Source organism: Temnothorax longispinosus, chromosome 10 (genome assembly GCF_030848805.1).
Source record: "Temnothorax longispinosus isolate EJ_2023e chromosome 10, Tlon_JGU_v1, whole genome shotgun sequence".
In the NCBI taxonomy this organism is placed as follows: Eukaryota; Metazoa; Arthropoda; class Insecta; order Hymenoptera; family Formicidae; genus Temnothorax; species Temnothorax longispinosus.
This window is the reverse complement of record NC_092367.1, coordinates 4778856-4795831: the sequence shown is the minus strand read 5'-3', so window position 1 is coordinate 4795831 and position 16976 is coordinate 4778856. Positions and strand designations below refer to the sequence as shown.

General features: G+C 39.8%; 1 protein-coding gene across 1 annotated transcript; it reads left to right on the top strand.

Annotated features, from left to right (window-relative positions):
- Positions 1-79: 79 nt before the first annotated feature.
- Positions 80-16955, top strand: LOC139820197 (sodium- and chloride-dependent transporter XTRP3). Its single transcript, XM_071790307.1, has 12 exons — positions 80-2292; positions 6252-6484; positions 6945-6965; positions 7196-7420; positions 7543-7653; positions 7754-7995; positions 8899-9040; positions 9119-9320; positions 9409-9568; positions 9641-9803; positions 9893-10093; positions 12090-16955. The coding sequence occupies exons 1-12, from the start codon at positions 2055-2057 to the stop codon at positions 12243-12245; spliced, it is 2094 nt and encodes a 697-aa protein (XP_071646408.1). The 5' UTR covers positions 80-2054; the 3' UTR covers positions 12246-16955.
- The last annotated feature ends 21 nt before the right edge of the window (positions 16956-16976 follow it).

Below are 16976 nucleotides of genomic sequence, written 5' to 3'. Positions count from 1 at the left end.
AGCGAACCTTCGTCGCATTGTACAGACCTACAGACGTCGATGTCGCTTCCAGAGGTTCCCGTTCCGTAGGTCCGTTCCCTCCGCGCACATCGTCGCGCACCAGCGTCGGCTCAGTCCGATATCGACGTTCGTGCGAGGCGCATATTCAAGCCCACACCGAGCCAGCCACACGCGCGGTGCGCGAAATATATATTTTACGCGGGCTTCTGCCGTTCTCGTCGTCGCTTCTCGCATTTCCTGCTGACGGAACCACGTCGGAGCAACGTGAGGCAACAAAAACGAGGAAACGGACACTTGGCCACGGACTTGGCGGGTGAAGCGGAGGAGCGGTACACATGGGTACCAAACGCCAGGGAAGTCTCGCTCTTCAACGGCACACGCGCGTCCGCGGCGACGTCAGTCCGACCCGTCCGAGGATCACCGAGTTTAAATAATAAACTAAGTAATAAACCCGATAACAGAGTTTTCCCGAGGTCTCGTATCAAATTCTGAAACAACGACGGCGACGACGTCGAGAGGCGCAACGTCTTCCTCGGAGTCATCCAGCCGAGGAAGATCAACTACGATGCTGACCTCGTGACTTCCGACCACATCGATCCGCAAACGGCAGCGACTTAAAGGAATACGACTCATGAGGCAGGAAGACTATACCGATATACGCCGATTTCGACTCGAAGCTGAAGAGGGCTTTTCGTTTAAGGGCTGCCGAGAACACCCTCTGTGAACATCGAGGCTACTTGAAATCCCGAACGTCGCGTCGTGTGTCACCGTTGCTTCGAGAAGCCAGAAATCAGCGGAGCCTCTCGTTCCTCTTTCTTTCATCCCTTCCTCTCTCGCTCTATCTCTCTCTTTATCTCTCACTCTTTTGTCTTCTCCTCTCTAACGCTCTCCCTCATTTCGGTATCCACTTCCGCGCGCGGAGTGTCGATCGATATTTCGTCCCGACGGCGGCTATTAACGACACGCGTACTTTCATTCGCTCCCTCTCTCACTCCGTTTTTCACGCTACGATTGCTTCCAAACGTAAAACGTTAGGTGCGCCGCAACCCCCTTGCGACCCCCGTCGCTTCTTCCGTCAATGTCGGGTAGCGCGCGTTGAAACCTCGCGCGGCCGTGGCGATATCCTCCGAACCCGCGTTCTGGGTCGTCGATATCCTTCGACGGCGAGGACTTGTGTGACACGTGACCCGCGGGGGCCACCGGACTTCCCTCGTAACTCATCGTATACATCGCGTCAGCCGGCGCTCGATTTTTATCGGGTCACCTACGTGCCACCCACTCCGTTTCGCGAATAGGTCCTAGCCTATCCTATGACGTATCCTTCCTCGTACCTCGCACCTTTGCAATCCTGGCCGCAGCCCACTTCTACGCGGTCGCGTATGCGTCCGCAAACAGTCAATAAGGAGTACCGTCGGGGCACGTACCGGAGAGAGAGACGAACGGAACTCGGATAAAGAACCGTTCCTTTCATCGCAGAATTCGTAAAGAAGGGGTGTACGCTTAATATTAAGAAACGAATTGTTGCCGGTTACTCCTCGAAGAGGGAAGGACCGATCTCAGTATTTTTTTCGGACGCGATAGTGCGGACGCTGTTGACCTTACAAAATAAATAGTGAAGATAACTACTGTTGCTATTGTTATTGTTATTGTTGTTAATTAAACGTTATTGTTATCCCCCCCTGTTATCGCTGCACGCTCGCTGCCCATCCGCTCCCGTTGAAGTCAACGAGCAGAGCGCGGCGGTGGTAGTGGTAGTAATATAACAGTGAGGGGTTTTCGCGAGGCTTCTCGCGGACGCCAAGATACGCGTGTTCCTGCCAAATCGCGTCGATAATTGACAGGGCGGGAGATCGTCAATTCGTGTATACACGGGGAAAAGGGGAAATAAACGAGTGGGCAGGAAGTGGAGAAGAGAGAAGTGGCACGTGGAGTCGCGCAGGTGTGCCTGGGCGCGAACAAACACGAAGAGAGTGTGCTAAAGATCTCAATTAAGTCACACCACCCGCCGGGAGGAGTGATCGATTCTTTGTGTACCCATCGAGATCCACGGGAGAATGGTAGTCGAGGCCGGAAGAAATGGGCACGAGCTGGCTCCCTTGAACAACCACCGCCAACCCGGCCACAACGTGACGATCGTCGCGACGGCAAGTCAAAATGTTGGCCAGGAGACGAAGGAGGAGAACCGGGCGGCGTGGAGCGGAAAAATGCAATTCTTTCTCAGTATTATCGGATACAGCGTTGGCCTGGGCAATATCTGGAGGTTTCCTTATCTGTGCCAACAGAACGGAGGTGGTGAGTGCAATGTCGATAGGGTCGATCGGGCTAATCGTGACGCGCGGATAAGCGCGATCGTGTAAATTACGCGTTAAATGTATACGATGAAGTTACGACTAATTGGAATTTGTTCGTAAGTGTGGAGCAAATTAGATTATTATTTTAACGTACATCCCCGAGCGCGGTTGTGTTTATTATTGGTGTGTTTTTATTTTTGCGACCTTCGTACAGCAGGCGACACCTCGGGGTGTTCTTGAACCATGTGCGTGTCAACGGATAGCTAGGTAAACTCCAGTCTCCCACGTGTATGAGCACACCTATAATGTCCATATATGTTATTGAGATATACATGTCTCTTGTAGCAACCACGCTGATGCAGCCTCGAGATAGCACGTTTTTTTTCACACAGATGCACTATAAAATAGAGCGACAGTGTCTATACTGCTTACAAGATTGTATTTGTTCGATAGGAAAGGTTTGATGATAAATTAAATAGTATTCATGGGAAGCTATACGTAGATTTGCACTTGATAAGGATAAAAAAGCAATGATCAAAACGTTGTGGAGAGTCTATTCAATAAATGTGGCTAGTTGGGTCGAATTAAACAATTATTTTTGTTAGTTATTGCTGGCAAAGCAAAATATCTCTCTTTAATCTTTTCGCGGAAAGTTATTTAAAAGTTACGAATTTATGATCTCCGAAACTAGACTGTTGTATTTCTGTTTATATCGCACATGTTATTAAGTTGGAATTTTTGAAAGCTTTATATACCACTCGGCTAAAGAAGATATAGCGATTTCATTTTCTATCTCATTTGCCTTCCAAGAATTCGGCCTTCTACAGATACGCGGCAAAGATTTTGAATAAGATTTCCGAAAAGTGTAAAATTGACTTGTTCGAATTACGTGTATGTCGGTTTGCCCGATACGCGACAAGTGTTGACGTATGTCAACGTGCATACCGTAAAGTTGCATACATTGGAAATAGTTGTTGCAACTTACGGCCGTCATCGTCGGTCTCTATCGGCGTCGGATGTATAAAGCGAAAAAGAGCAAGGACAAGGCTGCTCGATATGAGGGCAGTGGAGCCGACATAAGCGCATGGCTATAGTAGTCAACGACTATTTTCAGGTATCCCACAGTTCCACGCCGGGGTTAAATATAACTGGCTACGAAATATTTCGCGTGCTCCCATCCTTAGAGACGCATTTTCCTATCGATCAATTTCAGCGACTACTTAATACGCTCGGCACATATTACAAAACTTTCGTAACAAATCATATTTATTTTTGACTTATCGTTAGCTGAAGATATACCATTTCTTCCCTTCACATTTCTTTGGCCAGTTTTATTTAATATGATACTATACTATAATATACATAATAAATCACTTATCTACTGGCATCGCAACAAACTGAAAAATTAATATTAGTAACTAGATCGTGCTTCACGGCGTATTATAATTCATGATGAATGGTTCAGCTGCGTGCAGAGCTCATTCAATTTTCATTAATACTTCAGTTCCGTTTGAGTCTATATTTGATCCGTTCCTATTTCTAAAACACTCTATAAATGACGTTGTTCTAGTATTTTTATTTAAATCTTATAACTCTCCACCGACGATTTATTTTTTTAAAACAAATATTGTAATAAGTCTTCTTCTTGCAATAAGCTTTTTTGTTTGAAACTCTTCCACAGATTTTTGCAATAAGTCGACTCTACTTTAATTAGCCGTTCCTCATTATTCTTCGTTTAATCAGAAAGCGACGGCGCATTTGCTTTACGTTGCTAGCGTATCATCTTTTTATTAAATGAATTTTTTGCGTGGAAAAATGGCGCGTGTATGTATAATGAAAGGTATACTTGCATATACTACAAGAATCTATAGACTCTTCCTCTCTCTACATAAGTGTGAAAGTTAATCAATCTCCGAGAGAAAACATAATTGTGGCATTTTATATGATCACATCGTTTATATATGTTGTCAAAAAATATGCTACAGAAATATTTATAATCAACATAATTCGGATTATTAATATTACGTGTATTTAACGTTAAAAATATTTTATCGCGACAGGTGAATATATAGAATCAATACATAGAGAAAGGCCATATCTTATTCATCGATTTAAAGTTAGTTCAAGGTTACACCTGGATTTAATTTAATTCAACATTACGTTAAAGGTCAACCAACTGCAAATACTAGACCAACTGCAAATATTAGCGATGTGACGTTTTGTTTAGCACCGCGTATACAGCCCGTAAAATTGCAATTTGGATGGAATTTTACAGGCGTGAATTCTTCAGATGGAAAATACCGCCCGTTGGCCCGTGAAATTTCACTCCTCTATCTCGAATTATTTTAAGCCCACCGCCGCTTTGGGAGGCGGCCCTCCTTATCAATCACGAACGGACAAACGGCTGTTTAACATACGTCTATTTTCGCGGAGGTAGGTCACGAGAGGTGCACGGGTGGCCCTCGCGTGATTATGACGCCGGAGTTTATACACGCCGAAATCATATCGGTTACCATATCCAGCAACTCTGCGCAGATCGAGTTTCCAATTACCAGATTATCGTGCCGCCTCAACGTCTATCTCGTTGCCGTAGGGGTAATACCTTTGTTTGAAAGTACCAGGCAACCCACTTACGATCGAGATCCAGAGTTAAACGATGTCGTGATATCGTTGAATTCAATGTCGCGCTTTCGAGAGATCGAGGAGGCTCCCTTCCAACCGATCGTAGACCCACTTTTTAAAAAGCGTGGATTTAAAACGAGAAAGGGAAGATTTTACTTAAAAAAGTAGAAGCTTTTATACTAATTGTTTTACTATATACAGTAGTAAACGTAACTAAAAAAGCATGTTAAATTTTGTTGAGCCTTCGATAACAGACGCGTTAATTACCGATTGACATCAAATTTCCACACCGACCGTCACCGGCGCAAGAAATTGTGCACAACCGCAGGTCATTGTCGGCGATTGAATTTCATGATTCTCAGTCGCACGTGGATTATACGCACACCTTTAGACTAAACGAGTCAAAAGGCTCGGCTCTCAATGGAAATTTCCTCGTTGCGCCGTATACCGCGTCCGCGTCCGCGTCCGCGTCGCCGAACGCCCATCGATCGATCCATACCACTGTGTATAACGGAAAGCACGCGACGACCTAACATCTGCCGTCGTGGTTCGCGGCTCTAATGTAATAGCGGCTTTAAACACAGAGAGCTTGAATTACGCGCCGTTTAGGTGTTAAACGACGCATCAATTACCGCAACATCGTGTTATCAAAGCTTGTGAGGAGCTGCGAAAACGCAATCGCGATCGAAATCGATATCCCGTATTTCTTCAGCAAATTTTCAGCCTCTATATGTCTCTATTAATATTAAATCAAATATCAACGCTAAAATTTAAAAACCTACAATCAGATATAATAATAAAATTAATCAATCACTGGATTTAAAAGCGTTACTATTACCTTTCTACTACTTTGTATGCAACTCAATTGGTTATGCGTATCTTAACGTTTTCCGATCCGCGACCTCCTCTTTAGTTCTAGTTTGTATATGAATACCAAAAAAACCGTCGAAGTGGTGGAGTGGCTGAACGGGTTAGGACTTAGGTTACTCGATCAATACGAGGCGCTCCAGCTCTCTCTACGAACGCGGAACTAGACATCCTAAAGGCAAAGGGAGAGAAGACCTTGTTAGGGACCGGGGATATATATATACATATACAAAAAAGCGGATGAGACGATGTTATAAAGTAGAAAATCTCTCACTCGAACGAAATATTGATTTGATACTGATAAACAAACTAAGAGAGCGATTAAACATTATGATTTGATAAAAAAAATTATAGGATATATTTATATACAATTAAATTATATTTTTTGGTCAAATAATTTCATAAGCATCTATAACGTTAATGTTAAAAACTTGTTGAAGCGATATTTGTATGTGTGTGTGTATGTTTTAGGTGCCTTCCTCATTCCTTTTTTCGTGATGCTCATCTTGGAGGGTGTACCCCTCTTCCTGATCGAGCTCGGTCTCGGACAACGTATACGGCAGGGTGCCCTCGGTGTTTGGAACACAATACACCCTTGGCTAGGCGGTATAGGGATCGCGTCGTGTATAGTGACGTTTTTCGTTGTGCTTTACTACAACGTAATTATTACCTGGTGCGTCTTCTACCTCTTCAACTCGCTCGAGGTAAGCAGATCGATAAGGTTCGTAGCACCGATTGACGCCACGGTAATCTGCGTCGAGACGTTCTAAGTGACTCTCCCACTCCGCTGTTTCACAGTTTAGACTTAAATAGGTAATGAAAGACGTCGCTTACGGTGATACGAAGTGTTTAAAGTCTGCTAGTACATCATGATAAAAATCATGTTCTAGTAAATATATTTATAGAGATTCAATTATAAGAAAACATTAAAAAAAAATTAAGAAATTTTTCAGTTGTAAGCAAATAAAAGGATTTTAGTATTTAATAAATATTTTAATTTTTATAAATAATTTAAATTTATTAATTAAAAATGCTTAAAATATTACGTTCAAATGTAATTATTAATGGCGTCTTCGTAAAAAAATATATATATATACCTTATCAATATTTTCCATAAATTTACAAACTATTAACGACATTTATCTTTTTTCATGTTTCAATTAGGCTGTCACGATCAAATTTGGTGTAAGTATCAATTTTTTATAATTAAAGAGCAATACTGCATTGTATTGTTATAGTTATAAATATTATATATAAATTGCATAAGGAAGCTATAATATGTAAATTTTGTCATAATCCTGATGGTGTCTCTCAATTCAGCGCTTAAAGTGTCGCTTTAGCTTTTACATCGTAATAACAGTATGCCCGTTAAAGTGTATATTGATGATCTATTTGCATATTCTGACGCAATTTAGAAACCACTGCCATGGGAAAATTGCCCAAAGGAATCGGACGGGAAACTGGTCGAGGAATGTGTCAAGAGTTCGGAGACCGCGTATTTTTGGTACAGGACTACCTTGGACGCGGCACCATCCATTGATGACGGCCAAGGTCTCAAGTGGTGGATCGTACTTTGTCTCTTATTCAGTTGGACCATTGTGTTTTTCATCGTCATGAAGGGAATACAATCGTCCGGCAAAGTAAGCTCAAGATAGATCAGAACCGATTTCCTTAATGTCGATTAATATTAATCATGCTGACGGGATTGGATCTCAGCGATCATTCTTTTGCCATCGTGGTGACAAATTATCCTTTCTTCCAGGTGGTATATTTTACGTCCATGTTCCCGTATCTGGTACTGACCATCTTTTTCATCCGCGGGATAACATTGAAGGGTGCGAGCGTTGGACTGGCGCACATGTACACGCCAAAGGTAACGATCGATCCCGATCGAGGTTGACCTTAACGAGGAAAGCGTTGCGAAAAAGCGATATGTCGAGCATTAAATGTGACATTTACTTTATTCGTTCAAGGTCGAGAAATTGTTGGATCCCAAGGTCTGGCTTGACGCGGCGACCCAGGTCTTCTATAGCTTCGGGCTGGCGTTCGGCTCCCTGATCGCTTTCGGCAGCTACAACACACCCAACAACAACTGCGTGAGGGACGTGATCCTGGTGAGCGTGTGCAACGCGTTTACTGCCATTTACGCGAGCGTTGTCATTTTCGCCATTTTGGGGTTCAAGGCAATGTCAAACGTGGACAAGTGCGTCGTCAGGTAATGCGACCGCAAGTGCGGCCATCGTTTCTAAATTCGCCATCGCGAAGAGGGTAGAAAAAATGTCCACGGCTGCGGAGATGTGTATCTTTAAACGACCATGATAGCTGTTGCCGCTTGTTCGAGATAGAAGATATGCGTGTCGTCGCTTTTAATAATTGTACTATTCCCCAGTTAGCCAAGTTTAAATAAAGCATCTGCAACAAATTTCCTTGGTAGAAAAACGGCAGATTTGATGCAAAATCCATTAATTAAATTGATCTTTACAAAACGACAGCAGAAATGTAACGTAACTTACTGCTCATTAAATGAGAGCAAATTGGCGTCAAAAACAGCGCAAGATTTGCTAGTCTAACAGCAAACAGACAGCAAAAATCGAGCAAGAATATGCACGGTGTAATACAATGACAAATTGGCAGCAAATAGCAAGCATGACTTGTCATTATGTAGCTCGATTATTCGACATGTTTTTTAAATAGTACGTTGAAAGGCCGAGTTACGTAAAGTAATTACGGCAAGTTTTTGACTCGATATTTGCTGCCAATTTGTTGTTAGTTTGCAAGCGCATTGTTATCATTTTGCTTAAGCAGTTAATATATAATAACGCACGTTAGCAGAAATCTTAATTAAATTAAGATTTGTAAAAAAGTTACATTAATAATGTACAACAATTCATGTTAGTGATATTGTTGAAACTAAACTGCAAGAATCAATTACATTATTAATGTATACTTGCATGGTACATCACAATTTAATTTAATTAGATTGCAAGTGTCAGACGTGTCGATGGTTGAGGATCTAGAAACGGGAGGGATCGAGTCATAATGGGACGGGACGGGATATACTTGTCGTTGGCGAAGAACAGAGGGACACAGAAGATATGTTAAATCGCTTTTATTTTAGCGCCCTGATACAAGATGGGCTGTTGGATAATTCGACCTCGTTCAACCGCGAGGATTACGATCTCATTATTTCCAACTCCTCGGAGGCCATAAAGGCAATGAACATCACATTGAGATGCAATATCAGCAACGAATTGGACAACGTGAGCTATAAACAATCTCGCGAATTCGTTGGTCGTGTATGGTCGTGAAATAATTAAATGATAATTTCTTTCACACAGGCTGCCGAGGGCACCGGACTGGCTTTTATCGTTTTTACCCAGGCGATCGTGGAACTACCGGGCGCGCCGTTTTGGTCCTGCATTTTCTTCATGATGCTTCTAGCCCTTGGCCTGGGCTCACAAATCGGACTACTCGAGGGTATGCTCTGCGTAATCTTCGACATAGATCTCTTCAAGAGAATAAAGAAGCAATACGTGACAGGTAAGCGCATTCTATTAACGTTATATTATGGCCAAAAAAGCCATAGATAAAAAAATATCCATTTTAATTGCATAATTTATGACTGCAGGAGTTGTCTGTGTCACATGCTTTTTCGTGGGGCTCATCTTCTGTACCGGCGCCGGGGAGTATTGGCTGAAGATGTTTGACAGCTTCGCCGGCACCATCGGTCTCGTTATAATCGCCCTGATGGAAATGCTCTCCGTGATTTTCGTGTACGGCCACGAAAAGTAAGTTGAATATACCGCGACGGTGATTCTCTTCTCCGAATGAGATAGATTAATCGCGCGAGTGCTTTGCAGATTTACGAAGGACATCGAAGAGATGACCGGATATAAACCTGGGCCTTATTGGCAAATTACATGGCGATTTCTCGCTCCTATAATAATGGTCTGCATCCTTCTGTTCAGTATCGGTTCCATGATCATCGAGAAACCGCAATATTCGGCGTGGAATGCGGCAACGGTAAGATTATATACTAAAATATATAACTAAAATATATAATCTTTCATATATAATTATGTCACATCGTAAAAATACTTTCGCTTTGTCAGGGTAAGGCAGTGCTCACGAGTTATCCTGGCTGGGTGCTGGGGATCGCCGTCGTCATTATTTTCGCAGGTGTCGCTCCGATTCCCATCGTTTTCCTTTTACGTCGATTCCAATTGGTAAAACTCGACGTGGATATACATCAAGGCAGTATTCGACGTATCGACACCACCGTTTCTACTAAAGAAATGATGGGCGACGTTGACGTGAGTACAGCTTTAATTGCGATTGTAGCTATATATACATATTTATGAAAGTAGAAACTCAATGAGTTATTTTGAAAGAAAGTTTACGCTAAGAAAAATATCGTCCGCGAAAATAGCAATAGAAATATTTGTGCCTTGTGATCGTTCGTGATGGAATGTATGTAAAATCCGCGACAGAGAGTCTACAGACTGGACGACTCGAAGATAAATGAACGCACGTTGCCCCCTTCCCCATTGAGCTAATTGTTTTGAACGAGAGTAGCGTTGTTTCTTCCCTTAATATAATTGTTCCGGATAAGTAGTTGTGTACCCCCCTCCGAGATAGCTCCTGTTCAAACGGGATAGCTTAATTAGCGCACTAACGAATGTCATGCCGTTTAATCAACAGTGTGGCCTTGCGCGATTAAAATGAACTCATAAATGTTGCTTATATCGATTCCCCTCCCCCCCGAGTTGTTGCGCAAGCTGTTTCTCATGATGATCCAATTAAGTGTGCGTACGTGACACTTTAGGTAACTCACAATTGAACGTACGATCTGCAGTTGTAGGTAAGCATCCATTCTGTCTGTGGTAACGTCGATTACTCGATATCCCCGTAGCTACGTTACACGTGAGTTCGCAGTATCAACTTTTGGGAATGCATCCTCTGAATGTTACTCCTAGTGCATTCATCGTCACACGCACGCGATGTCAGCGCATATCGTAAACATCGTGGCTCTAGTTTCTGTATCCTGACTGTTTTCCCTTTTTACTACGCGATAAATCGTACTTCGAGTTTAAATTTGCGATTGATTGATTGCACGATTATTTAATGAAATACTATGCCGATACCTTTAAATAAATCTTATACGCTCTTCCAAGTATGTCATCATCATCATCATCATTGATAGAATGCATGATCGATTGATAGAATGCAGATCTTTCAAATTCTTGTAAAATAAGATAAACAAACATTTAAAGAAAAAGAAAGACGATAATAATTAAAAATCTTCTTTGAAATTTTTTCCCACAAATTTTTTCCCCCAAAAATGATTGACGCTAATATTCTAATTTAAAAATACGTCTGTCTATGTATGTCTAAATTTACGCCATCTCTCAAATGCTGTATGTTTAACATAGCATCACGTTATATTACTAAATCAATGAGATTTATAATTGGTGCAGATTACAAAAATTAATTCTGCAAATTGGACAGTAGTAAAATAATTGTAATATTTTTCTACCAAATTCTTGCCATAAGAAATTACGAAATATAAATCTACACTTCATTAATGCAATAAATCAGCATGCTTGGTAAGTATGTGTCCTGTCCCAAAGTTTGGCCTGATTAGCATGTCAAACATGATAATCCCACAACTCTCATCAGGATTCACGTTTATGCTTCACCAGGAATGAAGCTTCACCAGAAATGCTCATGTATGTATAGGACAGTATAATTGATCGGTTGAGAATTAGAAGTGGTCTGTCAACTGTCAAATTGCCTATTCACATAGATCGTTCAAAGTCCTTGTCCAGCTAGCCTTTTCGCCATGCGGAAATGAGAAAGCAAACAGCTCAGAAGTATAGAGGCTATTTACGGCACCTCGATCGCGAGCTGAAAATTTGCGGGAATTGGGCGCTCATAAATAGCTTCTGTTTGGAAGTATGTGCTATTTGTTTTTTCGATTCTCACGCGGTGTTGAATGCGAACGGAAGCCGAACAGAAGTTTATGCAAAACCTTGATCACTTATGATACTAAACCTTTCGATTTTTGGCGAGGGTTACACAATCTTGGCGGTTGAAATTGAAATAGCTTCTCTTCTTACATGCGGTTTTCAGAATCGGAAAGATAATTCTTACTACTAGCGAGTCTGCAAACTGCAGTTAAAAAGAGTAATTATTTTGACGCTGTACATTTAATTCCAAAAGCCAAGATCGTGGCTTCTATAATTATTCTAGCTGATTTATCACACTTTAATAAATATTTTACAATGTTGTGAATTTCTTAATTTTCAGCTTGACGAGTATCACGATCGGCTCGAGGACTTCCCGGAAGAAGATGAAGATATTAATAGCGACGATGACGCGCCGAATACCGCATCGTCTATGAGTAAAATGGCTAACAAAGCGATGAAGGGTAGGGCCTTCAAAATGGAAGTAATGAACTATTAAAAACGCATAATCTGCGAGACTTTTTCCGTTTGATCTGTACGATAACAGATATCAGATTACACATATATAAAGACCTAAAACTGGTTTGTTAAATTACGATCAAAATTTCTAAAATAAATTCATTCTCTCTATTATTATACATAAAAAATTATACACATAAATTAATTTGTAAATTATTCAGAGAGGGGAAAGAGATTTTAACAAAAAATAATATATATACATATATATAATTATACATATTTATGTTAGTATATATTATGTATATATATATTATTATCTTGCCGTTTCTGATTTAAAAGATTATTTGTGATTTATAGAATCTGTTCAAATTCTGAATAAGAATTAAATTGTATTTGAAAATCTTTAACTTTGATGTAAAGATTTAAAAAATTCTGTCTTTATATATCTGTAATTATTGATATCACTCAGGGCGCTGTGCGTCTTTAAAATCGAATATATTGAGCAAGTGAACAACAAATGAGCAGCGAACATACGAAGTTATTTAAAACTCTTTCTAATGATCCAATGTATCCGATGATGAAAGAGTTGTATCAAACGCAAAAACATAGAGTTCGACATAGAGTATGTCGAACTCTATGTTTTTGCGTTCGATATGATTTTCCAAAAAGTTCGCGTTCGCTTATTGTACATTTGTTCGAAAAGTAGAGTGCGTCGATCGTTCTTCTCGTATACATACTCGTATATCTTTGCGTTAAATAAATATAGGGTAAACCGTGAATTCGTCATAAATCGAGCTCAATCTGTCGGATCGCGGTGCCACTAAAAGCAATACGTAATTTGGAATACAATTGTTAGAGGTGTAGCGCAAGAGAACGACCAATTGCGTCACGACGGTTCAGCGTTCAAACTCTGTCTGTTGTGTATCACACTTCCAGGTAAGATCGCGAATCACCAGGTGAATTACAGTAGGCGTATATAGCGGAAAAAAAATTAGCGAGGAGAATAGAATGTTCTGGCTTTTTAGTATCGCGTGATATGGAGACGATCGGACGTGGGATCCCTGATTTCGTCCGTGTCAATTCGATTTTAATTAAATGCAATTTTTTAAAATAGATCGGTAGTTGGATCTATGAAGAAGAGGGACGGTTGGAGAGAGACTAGACAATAAAATTCAACATAGTCGAATTGTTAGCCAAACGTAGCCGATTTGTTTAATGTTTTCTATATGGTCCCGGTGTAATGTGTATTTTTTCGATTCCTTCGAGGTTCTACCTTACGCATGTCATGACAGTCCAGAATTGATCGACCTTGCTTCCAAAAATATTCTTTAAAAAATAGGTGTCAGATATTAAACGAATTAATAATTTTTTTCATTAATTTCTGGATTTCATGTTTGCTTAATACATTTTTAAAACAGAAAATTACTTTATACTTTTATAAGAGGAAGAAGAGATATATTAATGTGTATTTATATTATATTACAAATATATTTATATCATAAGTATAATATGTTCTTGAGTTTGGAAAGCATACATTTTTTATACGTATGTACAATATAATATAAATAATGATATAAAAATGTACATATATTTTTACATATTTGATTTTTAAAAAATTAATTAATTTAGTATTTCCTACATAAATGGAAAGGAAACACGGTCGATTAGATTCTGCATAATGATACGTTCGGCGTTCAGTTCGGCAAACGACTAAACTTACGTAAATTACGTTTTTAATTGATAATTAATAAGATTACGTTACGCAAGAAAGTAATTATCCCTATTGATTTTAAAGTCGTCATTAAAGTTATTTTTCATTTTTTATTTTTATTCAAATACGCAGTCATTATCGGTTAGCTGCGGGATATCATTAATTTAACCATTGTAGGAAATGTCAGAAGCGACGCCTTAGATTACTTTACCGCTAATTTCGCCAGGAGAAACGAGAATTTGCGCGGTGCCATTATGACATTCGATAAGATAGATTACCGGTGCAGGCTATGCTGGTAGATTAAACTTGGCATCGTGTGTTGCATGAAATATCTCGCGCTCATTTCTGCGATTACGCGCGGGAGCCTTCCGCTATTGGCTATTGCAAGAGATTGACAGATTTTTCTTTCGGGAAGCGGCCCCTCGCGCGCGGGGCGCTCACAGCATCGTTTGGCTGGTCCAGCTATTTTGGGTACGGAGATATTATATATGCCGATTCCGCGCTAGGACGGATGATCAACGTGTGGTCGGTACGCCGAGCCCCATCCCCTAAGTTCTCGCCTGTGAGACAATGTGATGACATATATGTATTGATGTAAAAAAAAACCGTCGGTCGAATAACTGTAATGTCAATAATAAAGAAAATTAATTGCGATTCGCGTTCGCCGTGCGAATTCCTCGCGCGAGGCAGTCCTTCGTTTCGCGCAGGTGCGATCCGAGCACGGGAAAAACGCCACCGTTGATCATCTCTTTGTCTTATTTATATTTGTACATACTTTGAACTGCGATCGATTAATCGCACGAATCAGCGAGAACGTACGCAGCACCGGGAATGAAATTAATTCGCCGACAGAAGGTCAAGTTAAGTGATCGGTGCTGCGTAATCGAACGCGTCAACGGCTCGCGCTGAGATTGTAAGGGAGACGATGCGGAATGTATAATAAGAGAGCGATCGGGGGAGATCATTATATTAATGACATTACGAATTCGATGAAACGAATGCGTTAACGCGTGTGTGCCATTTGTAAATAGTATTAACTCGTGGCGTTACGCCACAAAAATCGCATCTAAATTGATATACCTCTGGTGAGGTACCTATTTTTCGAATCGCTTAGAATAGTGACGACATACATCCGTATCTGTTTACTTTCTTCCCTATTTTCCATTGAAGAGCATGTTGTCCTTCTCTTCGTGCACGAGGGACGTAAACTTAGAAATTACGCCAGAGCGGACACAAATAGACCGTTGCGCAAACTATTCTTTTTTTCTATACAAATATGAGTTGTACGATAAGCGATAGTTATTCATCGTTCCGAAGGAATCCGCGAGATAACGTCGGTCGAATGTAAAACGTACGACGCAGCAAAAACCGGTTTTCCTTAAACGTCGTTATTTTAAATGTGTTTAAATTTTAAGTTTAAATTTTATCATACCGTCCGAGGTCGTCCTACATCATCCCAGGTGTAAAAAGATCGCATCGTTTTTGTATTATTGATTTAATTTTAAACATAGCTTTAAACAACGCGCGTGTTACATACAATAACGTATTTATTATTTTCAAAGATTGAATTGAATTTTTTTTCTTTAATTTAAACTATTATTTCTTAAATTTTATTACGATTAGAGATATACCAGGTAAATGATAAGTAAAACAGCGATGATTAATTACTATTTGGATTGATCTAAACTGTAATTAATTATCGGAAAGGCGATTAATTTCATCGCAAACATATTGCAAGAGAATGGACAGATGCAGAAGAGAAGACTGTTACTTCTTATTATAAAAGAACACATCAAATTATATCTATCTCGTTGAATCTTGATAAAAAACAAAAAGTTTTTGTTCAGAAGAGGAGATGTTATACATATATTTTTTCTACTGCTTTAAAAAGCCGAAAAATTTTTATTTTATTTTGAGGAACTGAGAAGTATTTTTATTCAGTATATTTGAATAAAAGAAATTAATGTGATGTACATTGACTATTAACAGAGAATGTAGGGTATTGCAGATCCGGTAATTTTATCTTTTAGTTTTCGTTTATACGCAAGATGAACAAATAATTAAAATTAATCTCAAAATAACTATTTCTAGCTCTTATTTTTTTATGTTCCTAAATATTTTAGAAAATTAATAAAGGTAATTAAGTCAGACATTAGATCCAAGAGAACCAAGAAAAAGATCTAACAAAGAAATCTATATGTGTGTGTATGTGAGAGAGAGAGAGAGAGAGCGAGAGAGAAAGAGAGAAAGATCCCTCATCACTAATTGTGTCAACTTCTTCCACGTCACTTGTTAAGGATTAAAGAACATCTTCAATCGTCACGCGACATTCCTTTTTCTCGAATCAAACTCTCCGCGTATATTTGTAAATCCCATAAGATCATTCTCGACGATTTAACGTTTCAAGAATTTAAATACAAGTTTTTTGGCCTATCTTCTTATCAAGTAAATAAAAAATTTAAATGGCACCGTTAAACAAATAAACACAGAGAACACGCTTGTCCTCTCGTTTCTGTATACATTCGAGTTTCACTTAAACCGTTTGTGTCCGACACGCGCTCGGTAATTCCTCGAAGTGATATGTACATATAGTTATAAATGACATAATTAATGTTGGATAGTTCTGTCTTAGGCTGCTGAGAAAGTTCAGTTACGTGCACTCCATGTTGGAAAAGAAAAAGAGATTCCCTCTACCTTGCGAAATTTTCTTAAGTTATACACGTGTAAGTATTAAGCGAACGCGCGAGTATTATTACTTTTCGTTCGTTAGGTTTATGCAGTGCGTAAAGGTAATTATATTTTAGTGCGACCTACTTTAATGGGGTAGTTTTCGATAAACAAACGAGTACTTCCGATTGTATTTATAATTGCTCGACACACTAAGTACGTTTTTGATAGCGCGGATGCTCAAATTGTAATTTGTCCTCGAACTTGAGCATTGTCGCAATACTTTTAGCGACTGATACTTTAGACGTTTACTAGGACACAGTGTACACAAGATTCAAAGCGTTTAAATAAAAGCTTATTTATTGCCGAAAATGCGTTATCTTCTGGTATCTT